Source organism: Thamnophis elegans, chromosome Z, assembly GCF_009769535.1.
Source record: "Thamnophis elegans isolate rThaEle1 chromosome Z, rThaEle1.pri, whole genome shotgun sequence".
Classification (NCBI taxonomy): Eukaryota; Metazoa; Chordata; class Lepidosauria; order Squamata; family Colubridae; genus Thamnophis; species Thamnophis elegans.
In genome coordinates, this window is record NC_045558.1 from 15,962,919 (window position 1) to 15,975,449 (window position 12,531).

General features: G+C 39.9%; 1 protein-coding gene across 3 annotated transcripts in view; it reads left to right on the forward strand.

Annotated features, from left to right (window-relative positions):
* Positions 1–12,531, forward strand: part of PFKP (phosphofructokinase, platelet) — an 87,650-nt gene that overhangs the window by 57,919 nt on the left and 17,200 nt on the right. For all 3 annotated transcript variants that reach the window (XM_032237747.1, XM_032237745.1, XM_032237746.1), the window contains exons 14-16: positions 2,368–2,438; positions 2,943–3,030; positions 4,340–4,492. In XM_032237747.1, coding sequence (XP_032093638.1) covers positions 2,368–2,438; positions 2,943–3,030; positions 4,340–4,492 — 312 coding nt within the window. The remainder of the gene's footprint in view (positions 1–2,367; positions 2,439–2,942; positions 3,031–4,339; positions 4,493–12,531) is intronic.

The following is a 12,531-nucleotide window of genomic DNA, read 5'->3' on the forward strand; positions in this document are numbered from 1 at the left end:
CACGCCCAGGCTCTAAAGTGTTTCAGCTCTTATTGGCTGACCTTGTTACTAAGCCCTATTCCAGTTCATAAATATATCTACTCTGACATAGTCCTTTGCAGAAGAGCAAGAGGTAGCAGTATTCCTCATTGGACAGAATTGATATATTAAGAGAATGTAACAACACGTTTTAGAGATGGATATTTTATGGCCTTTATCACCTTTTCCATGACAGATATTCAGGATATTAATATACATGGGTTGGGAAACTAAGGCCCAATGCACCATGGCATCATCAAAGCTTCTACTGAATGCCTATGATAATATCTGCTATCATTTTGGGAGTGTGAATCCAATATCTGGAATACCTTAAGTTGGGAAAAGCTGAAACATAAGAACAATGAGGTTGGAAGATATGACATGTAAAGGGATATATCCCATTTTCATTTAGCTTTTAAAGAACTCTCTTCTAATATTATGGTTTTCCTTGCTTTTGAAAAAGTGTTTGCTTCGTGAATGCTTGGTGAGAAATCTTTGGTATCAGATTGCGTATATTGTTCAGCTGCCACATGAAGGCTGATTGTATTACATGGAGATAAGAACCCTAGCTGAGTAGCTACAGACAAAAGCCAATTCTATCACAGTATCTGTCGTCACATTGGGTTTTAGTATTTTCCACCGAGAAGGTGTTTATGACATGAAATGCATAGGGCGGATTCAAGTCTAAGACTTCCAATCCAGCAGATTTACAGAGCCTTAAAATACCTTCAATTTAAAAGAAAGTTGATTGCTAAGTCAGTTAACTATTATAATTGTTTAGTTGTTTCATTGCAACATTTCTCCATCCCTTTATCACATTGTGATAATGGCTAGAAACTGCAGGATTTAATTCCAAAGTTCCAAATTCCAAAGATAGCAATAGAAAAGGCATTTAGACTTACATACTGCTTTACAGTGCTTTACAGCCAGTGGTGGGATCTAGCCAGTTCTCACCTATTCGGGAGACCTGATTGTTAACTTTCTAAGCAGTTCGGAGAACTGGTTGTTGGAAGAAATCTCCATTTGTTTTTGTTTTTTCCCATGACTGGGCAAATCCTGTAAGGAAGGCAGGAAGGAAACATTCTGGTGTTTCTAGCCTAATCTTTATTGCCCTGCTTACAGAAACTGCCTCTCCAGTTAACCCTTATTACATTGTAACAGCGAAGGCGAAGCGCCCGTTGATGTGAGTGATGTTGGCCACGCCCACCCAATCACATGACCACTGAGCCCCGCCTACCCAGCTGGTCATTAGGGCAGAGAACTGGTTGTTAAATTATTTGAATCCCACCACTGTTTACAGCCCTTTTACGCAGTTTACATCATCAGCTTATTGCATCCAACAATTTGGGTCCTCATTTTACCGACCGATGGAAGACTGAATCAACCTTGAGCCGGGTGAGATTTGAGCTGCCAAATTGCAAGCAGGCTCATGTCTTGCCCAGTCTTCTTTTGGGCACAAATGGTGATTGATGGTGAAGAGCCGAGGTGGCGCAGTGGTTAAATGCAGCACTGCAAATGGTGAAGAGCCGAGGTGGCGCAGTGGTTAAATGCAGCACTGCAGGCTACTGCTAGATCAGCAGTTCAGCAGTTCAAATCTCACCGGCTCAGGGTTGACTCAGCCTTCCATCCTTCCGAGGTGGGTAAAATGAGGACCCGGATTGTTGGGGGCAATATGCTGACTCTCTGTAAACCGCTTAGAGAGGGCTGAAAGCCCAATGAAGCGGTATATAAGTCTACTGCTATTGATGATCAGGAAGCCTAAAAGAGTCTAGTTTATTCCAGCTAATCTGAAAAGCACTCCTGTAGATATGATTGTTTTTAACCAAATTACTTAAAATTACCCAAGGAAGTGGCAGAATCACTCACAAGACTGTCTGATTTGTCTCCATTTTGCTCTGCTTTTCAGAATAAAGGCATATAAGCTTTTGTGCAATTGATCTGGACTTCTTAGCTTTTTTACTTGCTCCAATTTAATTAAAAGCTACTGTTTGATTTAGAATCCCATAAACTAAGCGGCTTTACAGCCTTCCCTCATGCTTTGTGTAAGCTGTCACTGAGTTAATGATTTTTTTTAGATTTGATAGTTGGAAAGAGGAGTTTAGCATATACTGGAAACTGCATATACAGTTGCACCATGAACATATTAGAATTGCATTTGAGTCAAATTATGGCAACTGTGTCATAATGTGTTTGCATTGCACTTCATGATATCTTTGGCTCAAATGACATAGCTTCCAGGCTTAAATTGGATTTTTGTCATCCATTGCAGAAACACATATATCTTCAGTTATGTCAGCAATATAATTATAATTTAATCAGCACATATTTTTTTGTTGTTCTGACTCATAGATTAAAGAAATCAAGTGGGGAGACGTTGGAGGTTGGACTGGCCAAGGAGGGTCAATTCTTGGCACCAAACGGTAATTCAACAGTATTATATATTATCTATCTAGAAATTAAAAAGGCAATAGTAGACATACCCCGAAATTACCAAACAGTTGAACAGAACAGATTTAACCATTGGCTGATCAAGGGGAAATGAAGATATAAGCTTGGTTTGTTTGTTTGTTTGTTTCTCTCTCTCTTTCTTTCCTCCCTCCCCCTCCTCCCTCCCTCCCTTCCTTTCTTCCTTCCTTCCTCCCTCTCTTTCTTTCTTTCTTTCTTTTTCCTTCCTTTCTTCCTTTCTTTCTTTCATCTTTCTTTTTTGTATCTGTCAATTTCAATCAATGACTGAGTAACTTACAATTTTAAAAAATTACCACAGTTAAAACTATAAAAACATTTCAGGGTCATTTTAAAATGATTTATATCCTTTTCAATATATAGTTATGCCTCAAGTGAGATGAGAAATCAAATGTATATTTAATTTTACCCTGTAGATATTCCTGATTGTCTTGTTCTTTTTTTTTTTTTAATTATTTTAGTACACTCCCTGGAAAGGTTCTGGAGAAAATTGCAGAACACGTGCGGGCCCATAACATCAACGCTCTCCTTGTCATTGGTGGCTTTGAGGTATATAATTTTGCTTTCCTCCCCTCTCTTCTAAATTCTTGCTGGCAATTAGGCATTACATTTAACAAACCATGGCTTAAGGCAGTCTGAATCCATCTGTTGAATGGGCTTTGGAAAAATACTGTATTCTATATTTGGTGTTACACATTGTGGCATGATGTAGAAGCACTGATACAGAAGTGGCGAAATGGCCTTGAGTTTCATTGGCAGCCTCATGTTACGGTAGCATCAATTAAAAAAAAAATCATTACGTTAACTAAATTTGGCCCATTTGATCTCACTGCATTAAGCCACCGATTAAACTGTATGCCTGCTCAGGAGTACACACTCCATTTTTAAAAGTTAATACATAACTCTGGAAGCCCTGTTTTTAAAATACTCTTTTATTTAGGTGGTTAACTGAATCCATGATTGAATAGAAAATTGGGCTGTTTTTCACCCTCCCTGGGCTTCAGGAAAACCTCCAGAGCCTGGGGAGGGTGAAAAGCAGGCTCAACAGGCCAACTGGAAGTTTAGAAATGATCCGTTTCCGCCTTTGGGAGGCCCTCTGGGGGCCCAGGGGAAGCCATTTTCGCCCTCCATGGGCTTCAGGAAAGCCTCTGGAGCCTGGGGAGGCTAAAACACCCCCCCATCACCTGGGAGGGGCATGCACACATGCGCAGGTGGGTGGGGCGCATTCCATTGTGGGTCTAGGCACGGGCACACAATAGCGTGCACACACAGAATTTTGGTACACCTTTACAAAAAGGTTAGCCATTGCTCACCCATAGAATTCTTTATATATTGCTGAGGTCTTCATAGTGACTCTACTGCAGATGGACAGTAAATATTAAGAGAGGGGGAAAAGATTGAAAAAGGAATCCCTTCTCATGGGGCACAGCCCTGTTTTCCTTTTACAATGAATGCCTGCCTGAAATGAAACAGAATTTTGTGCCTGCCTGAAGTGAAACAGAATTTTGTGCCAAAATGGGGCACAGCCCTGTTTTCCTTTTACAATGAATGCCTGCCTGAAATGAAACAGAATTTTGTGCCTGCCTGAAGTGAAACAGAATTTTGTGCCAAAATAGCTGATTACCAGAAATAAAAGGCAGGAAAGCTTATACTCATGAACCGTGATCCCTCTTTGAAATCACTTCTGATTCCCTGAAAGAAATCATTACTGTACCATCTGTCACCAGCATCTATGTGTGTCCATAGAGAGCCAGACTGGCTGTAAATCCCCACCTCTGTTGCACCATCTACTTCTTTCAACCCAAGTTTTGTTTTTCTTTCCCTTTAATTTTACATAATGTCTATATGTGCCCATCAGGCATACCTGGGACTATTGGAATTGTCTTCAGCCCGGGAGAAATACGAAGCATTCTGTATTCCCATGGTTATGGTTCCCGCGACTGTATCCAACAATGTACCTGGTTCTGATTTCAGCATTGGCGCAGATACTGCTCTGAACACTATCACTGATGTAAGTTTCTCTTTACTTCTGCCTATGTGGTTCACTAACATAACCAGAGATGGTATTCAGCCGGTTTGGACTGGCTCACCTGAAGCAATAGCAGAAATTGAAGGTGGACCTGCTCTGGCTGTATGCCATCCTATTTAGGCACGTTTTTGAGGCTGGGCACATGAGCGGAAGGCGCATGCATGAGCAAACTGCATGCGTGGAAGGCCAGGTGCATGCGTGGAAGGGGTGCATGTGCCCATGAACCGGTGGTAACAAAATGTGAAACCTACTGCTGAACATCCCTGCATGCTACTCAACGCAGCTGGCACTGTAGATCCTCTTAGACCAGAACACTTAAGATTGCATCATAAACCAGACCTACACTTAAAATCACAGGCAAGCAACGCATATCTATACATCCATACAAAAGCATGATGTACACATCTATACATGCACACACACAGGTAGTTTGACCAGATTCAGAAAATGTGAAAATTAACATTTTATTTATTTGTTCATAAGAAATGCACGCCCCAGTGTTTGATTCAATATTTGATTTCAGTGAATCTACCTCTGATATTAAAACAATACTGAAATATGCATCAATACAGATAAGGTTTGTTTTTTTTAAAGATAACTTACAAAAACATAATTTTTCAGGGGTTATACAAACATTTCTGTCTCCCCCTCCCCCCAGCAATGTAGAATTGGTTTCCCTTTGCTGCTTTCTAATATTTCTATGTTCCAAGTCTAATCTCTAGCCCTGAATTGTCCTGGGAGTCTCCCATTGATGTTAACTCAAGTATAACCCTAATACATTTTTGGGGTTGAGCAAAGGCTGGCTAGGTGCTGCCACCTTCTGAGATCTCCAAAAACTGGAAGATGATTAAATCCTAGGAAGGAGATGGTTCAGTATCTAAAAATGAATGATCACTATGTCATCTAAAATGGTTTTAGTGTACCAAAATCTCTAGCTTGTTCTGTATGATGATCGAAAGGCTCTGGTTTGCTTTCCTTAAGTTTCCAATGCAGCTTTGAAGATTGTTACATCCTAAACAATCCTATAAACTTAATAAAATATTAAATGAATAGCAAATCTATTCAGATGGGTATTTCAATAATGTAGTGCAAGGCTTCTACATTTTCACTATTATAGACAATTCAAAACCAATGTGAGTTTTTAACACTTTTCCCCCCCAGACTTGTCAGATGTAAAGCACAACATTGATGAAAGACAACTCCATAATTATTATTTTTTTGCATCCTAACAAGAAATTTCTCTGTTTTATAACTAACTAGCTGATAACCCAGCATTTTCGAGGTATTTATTTATAAGGGTAAAATGTCCGGACCAAATGTAATTTCTAATGTTAGATTTTCTCCCTTACCAGAGGGAGCCCCCTTGTGGAGTACTGTGAAACCATTACGATGGCAACTCCATTGCACTGTACAGTAGAAGCTATTTTATGGCAGTACAGTAGAATCCATTAAAGGCACAACAGACTGTATCTTAACAAAACACACACCCTGATTTGTACAAGGTCACCAAATTAACTTTTCTGCTTAAAGTGTAACTAAAACTAAGTCTCCCAGTTTCCAGCCTTGTGCCTTTACCATTAGATCAAATTGGCTTAGCCAATGTTTTTTTTATTTTCTCTACCCTCTGGCCTGTCCTTCCTGGATCAAAACAGATGTTTGTTCTCATCTGTTTTTTGGTCTGGCCGCAGCTCTCCTGAAACCAGCTGTTATGCACCAAGCAATTCTTTGCATGGAATATTTTGGGCATGATTTAGCACAGACATTTGGAGACAAACGTTCTAGAAGACAATAATTCCATTTGGCATTTAAGCCTCAGGCCACAGTTTCTGTTGATTCTTCTCTATTTTAGAGACAGTGCATTTTACACAATGTGAATTTTTTTTTTAAAAAAAAGAATCTCATGACGTTTGAAAGATCAGTTGTGATTTAAGCTTTTTTAGGCTGTAGCTGACAAGGAGAAACAAGAACTCAGAGAGATATTTTTCATTGCCTGAAGCAAAACACCTAACAGCTGTTTAAATAACCCGTTGTCAGTGTATTTACAGGGAGAGGAATAAAAAAAAAGTTAAGATGGGTCAAAAATATGAAAAAGGTGGCCACAACCATACAATTAAGGTCAGGCCCCTTTTAGGGGCAGAGCTTAAAATATTACTGTGACTGCCATCTTGATTTTTTTTATCCACCCCTGTTAATTATAGTAAATAATTGTGGGGAACTTTGATTCCAGTTCTGGTATAAAAGATTCTCCATTGCCATTTTCATGAAAGCCAAAAATGAATACTGCCTACATGCTTCTTACTGTCCTTCTTTCTCTCACCAATTTTCTTGTCTGTCTTAACTAGTCATTATTACACTTCTGGATTTTCCTTTAATTCTACTGACTAGATTGTAGCTAGAAAAGATGAACTTTTTAAAAACTTTTAGAAAAGAACTTTTAAAAATTCTCTGTTCTGAAGATCAGCCAGGCATGCTTCTAATTTCACTATTTTCTGAAATTAGCTATTTGGGTAAGTCCTTGCTCAACATGCTAAGAGATATGGTCATAAGTTTTGATGCCATATGACCATCTTGACTTAACAATGGCAGTTCCAGCTATCCCAGTTGCCCATTGACTTTGCTTATTGGAAGTTGGAAGTGAGGTTTGCAAATTGTGTTCATGTGACCCCAGGATGCTGCCACATCATGACTGTGAACCAGTTTGCCAAATGTCCAAATCATGATCACATAACCATGAGGAGGACGCTGCTATGGCTGCAACTGTGAGGACCCATCATAACCCCTCCCCCCCTGTTCATCACATCCTAATTTCCCAAAGATGCATTTTTCAAGAAACAACTAGACTTTCTAGTTTTTTCTGTGAAGATGTTTTGCTTCTCATCCAAGAAGCTTCAGCTCTGGCTGGATGATGGGGAATGGAAGAATTTATAGTCCTTGCAGACAGCTGGTCATTTGCGTTCTTTTAAAAAGTCATTGAGTCCACTTGAAAGTTTATCCATGTCCTCATGCGCTGCCTGAATAGCACAAATGGGTATGGAGCCTTACATTCCCCACCATCCACCCAGAGCTGAAGAAGCTTTTTGAATGAGAAGCAAAACATCTTCAAAGCAAAACCAGGAATTCCAGTTGCCTCTTGGAAAAAGCACCTTTGGGACAACCATGACTTCGATGACTTAGAATCTCCATAGACAAAACTCCCACCAGTTTTCACCAGCAGTCATTCTCCTGAGAGTTTCAATTCAGGTACACCTGGATGAAGAAAGTCATTTTACTTGTATGAGATGCAAACAGATATCAGGGCAAGTAAAACATTTTGGTGGCTGATCTTACATTGAAAGGGAGGAAGCTTGTTAGATTGTAAAATATATTATATGATTAATTCAAGTGTGAATAAATTCTAAAGGAATGCAAATGACCTGCTGTCTGCAAGAAATATAAATCTTCCCATTTCCCCCCATCCAATCAGAGCTGAAGAAGCTTCTTGGATGAGAAGCAAAATGTCAGAAAGGCCAGTTGCCTTTTGAACAAAAGAAAAAACCACTTTTAGGACAACAATGACCTGGATGACTGAGAAACTCCCATCCAAATTTTTAATAGGATCTGAACCAGTGGACTTTAAATGAGGACTACCTCTGGATTAATGCAGAGAAACCTTCATATTGTGCAATCAAAGACTATCAACCTCAATATCATTGTTGGGTGTCCATAATATGGCAGTTCCTGAAATCCAACCGAACAAACATGAGCTGCACTGAGTTTGCTGCTGCTTTTGCCTGGGGTGACTAAATATTTTTTTCCCCACAAAGACACCTTGAATTTTAATAAGTAATCCTGCATGATGAGCAAGTCACTGTCATTGGAAAAAGAATATATTCAGGAAGATGGCTAAGCTGTTCCTTTCTCTTTCTTTATCTGAACGCAAATGGTTTTCAAACATAAAAAGCTGAGCTCTTTCCTTCAATGCACCTGAGGTTTTTTTATCTACTCAGAAGGCTATGGCTTGAGAGCCCCTTGTTTATAGCTGCCATGACTGATGAATGAATGGGAGATAGTCACTAGTGCTCTCCAAGAAGCTAAATATGTTAGTTAATGCTTTTAATGTACAAGGGAATAGCAAACCTTTATTTTTTTTCAGACTAAAGGGTTTTGAATGGAGTGAAAGAAATAAAGCAGTAACACACACAATCTTGAAAAATGCCATTTTAATTTGGCAATACCTTTTATTGAGGCCAGACAAACTGGCTGGAAAAAAAAGGATAAGAATTGAAGTGACAGTCTTATGAGATGGCTGGAATGTACAGATAGCATTGGCTGTTGCTAGTGTTCAGTTATAACTATTACTCAGGAAGGATGAAATGGTCTCTCCCCGCAGAGTGATGGAGAAATAAGAAAGATTGAGGTCTTCCTATGAGAAGAGACCGAAAGCATTTGCCGCACAAAATTAGCAGGGCCTCACTTCAATACTGCAGTGGAAATGTAACTTTCCTTAATGTACAATCTGCATTAACCCTTAAGGTTCAGGTTGAAATGCAGTAAAAGCCACATTGATATGGACAGCATGTATTCAACTTTACATAAACCCAAAGACTAAGCATTAGTGGCAAATGTATTATGCTCAATATTGCTATTATTTTGCTTTCCCAAATACGAGAAACTACCCTCTCATTGCCTGACCAGAAGTGAAAGAAGAATGTTTTTCTTTTATTAATGCTTATCTTTGGCGTTGTTCTGCTTCCTCCCAACCTCAAAATAAAATGATGGATCTCTTTTTGTCATCTTTGGCATCCATAAATATGAGTGGTGTAGGATAATATTGGTGATGACCATGAATGGCTAGTTGAGCTGTTCTTGGCTTCAAGCATCTTCTCTGAATTATTGGCCTAATCCTAATTCAGTTTAGGAGAAAAGCAAAGTATAAATAAGTTCATTTCTTTCTGATGTTTAGAATGCAAAAATGGATTTTAATCACAAGGGCTCTGTCCTCTGTTACTTTAATCTCTCTCTTGTTGGTATTAACTTCCTACTAATTCCTTCAGATCATCTTCTGTGCTGATGCAAATCCAGCACCCTGTATTTGAGTTGCTGCAAGGACAAAAAAAAATGCTTAAAGTCAAGGCTATGGTTTTCCCAGTTGCAGCGTATGGCTGTGAAAGTTGGACCATAAGAAAGGCTGAGCACCAAAGAATTGAGGCCTTTGAACTATGGTGCTGGAGAAGACTCCTGCGAGTCCTTTGTACATCAAGGTGATCAAACTGGTCAGTCCTAGAAGAGATAGCAATAGCAATAGCAGTAGACTTATATACCGCTTCATAGGGCTTTCAGCCCTCTCTAAGCGGTTTACAGAGAGTCAGCATATTGCCCCCAACAATCCAGGTCCTCATTTTACCCACCTCGGAAGGATGGAAGGCTGAGTCAACCCTGAGCCGGTGAGATTTGAACCGCTGAACTGCTGATCTAGCAGTAGCCTGCAGTGCTGCATTTAACCACTGCGCCACCTCGGCTCCTCAATCAACTCTGACTGCTCTTTTGAAAGAAGTCAGATCCTGAAGATGAAACTCAAATACTTTGGCCACCTAATGAGTAAGAAGGACTCACTGGAGAAGAGCCTTGTGCTGGGAAATATGGAGGGCAAAAGAAGAACAGGATGACAGAGAATGAGGTGGCTGGTTGGAGACACTGAAGCAGTAGGAGCGAGCTTAAATGGACTCTAGATGATGGTAGAGGACAGAAAGACCTGGAGGAACGTTGTCCATGGGGTCATGATGGGTCAGACACGACTTTGCAACTAACAACAACAACAAAGGACAGCAAACAAAGTCAACAAGCCACATTCTTTATTCAGCAGTGCTGAGGGATTTGCAGCCCTGGCTGGCCAAATTTTTCATTGCCACACACAAGGAGCCACCCTTAGAACATCTTATACCTATCCAGATTTAGCTGTAATATATTACTTACCATGCCTTGTCCCACTGCTTCAGGCCTTTGACAGCTGCTTGATGCTAGCTGAAGCCTGGAGCCGCGATGAGGGATTTTGCATCCTGATTTGTATCTTGCCTGCAACTATTAGCAATAACATCCCAGGCACTGACTTAAGTATTGGTGCTGACATGTTCTTGAATGCCATTGTTTGAGGTAAGAGAGCAAGTATTTTGGCACAGATCTGGGACAACAAGCCAGAATGCTTATATGGAGGACACATGTTCGGAAGCAATTTATGCTTTGTGGTATGGAGGTAAGATCCCAAGATTCCCCCATGTTGGCTTTTCCAGAAAGATTAGCTTGCAGAATCCATTGCTGAGGCGCTATGTCCATAGGGTGGGGCTTAGAACAATATTTCTTAAACTTGGCAGTTTTAAGATGCATGGACTTCAATCCTAGGAGATATTTTAAAATATATCGATTTCAACTTCCAGAATATGTATAGCAATGGCAATAGCACTTAGATTTATATACTACTTTACAGTGCTTTATAGTCCTCTCTAAGTGGTTTTTACAGAGTCAGCATATTTCCCCCAACAATTTGTGTCCTCATTTTACCCACCTCGGAAGGATGGAAGACTTGAGCCTGGTGAGATTTCAACTGCCAAATTGCAGGCAGTCAGCAGAAGCAGCCTGCAGTACTGCACTCTAGCCACTTCACCACCATGGCTCATTAAGATATATGGACTTCAAGTGTCAGAAGATGCATTAGGTGTGGACTTGCTGGCTGGGGAATTCTGGAACTTAAAGTTCACACATCTGAATGTTGCCCAGTTTGAGAAAGACTGGCTTAGAAGATATATGAAACCTGAAGCAGATAACATGTGCAATTCTGCATGTCCTTTTAGTTCTCCATTGTTAAACAGATGCTTAAGCACATGCCTTTGGAATGAAAAATACCAGTGTGAGCATGTTCACAGAAGGTCCTTCCCTGATCTGTTGGAGCTTCATTTGTTTCTAAAGGGACAAGAGTTCCCACCAGTTCCTCATTTAGACTCTCAGATTGGACAACCATTTTTCTGGAATGACATCGCCTGCTTAAATCTAGAAATCTTCCAAGGTCCCTGCCAACTCTGTTATTCGGGATATGAAGAATAAGTATGAATTTGACATGTGGTTGATGTAGGCCTACTTGAATTGAATTTGCAGCTGGATTTCAATTGCTCAACTGGATGCCCGGCTGATTTCCTTGAGCAGCTTTTTCTTCCAGCATTCAAAAGTGCTGTAGACCTTCTTGGCTGTGCTCTACTTAGTTTGCAGAAAGGGAGTTTAGTTTCATAACACCTGGATAATTATTCCAAAACTTCCCAGGATGAACAGACGTTCTATTCCAGACTTCACTTCTAAAGATTTAGATCTTGACTGCTATTTAGAGTGCAGCCATTTCCAAGGATGAAATGCCGGACTCCCACACCAGGCCATTAATTTTCCCCCAAACATTGTTCAAGAGCAAGACATATTTTTATTTTGTTTGTTCAGGATGCTTTTTGGAGTTTGAAACTGAGCCAGAATTGCTGCCCTTTCATTCCCTTTTGAATATTTCAGTGGCTTGTTTGTTTCTGTTTTACAGAGTGTGATTAATCATCCTGTGTTAGAGGACAAGATTTTTGTCTAGCTATCTTAGAAAAAAAGTCAGAGTTTGGTCATTTAGATGGTTTCTTTTTCTTTTTTTAGAAAAAGCCATTTTGTGCCAAGAATTTCATAGTTAACATTATGGGGTGTTTTTTTTTTTTTTTAAAGTAGTTGGACTGTAAAGGGCCAGGAAGTGAAAGTTAAGCACTTTTAAAATAAATGTCTGCTTCTTTATGTTTTTATAACCTGTCCCTAAATGGAATTGTGTGTGGTTTACATGATACTATAAAACAACTTTCAAAGACGGTGTAGGAAGTTAGCGCTCAACCCTCTCTTAGAAGAATGGAATATCGTAGGAAATATTGAAAAGGCAGAATATTACACTTCCCTGGATAAGAAATGGAGAAACATGTTTTTAGGCAGGAAACAGACTCACTCTTAATAGCCCCCACCTTTGTCAATGAGCCATTAAA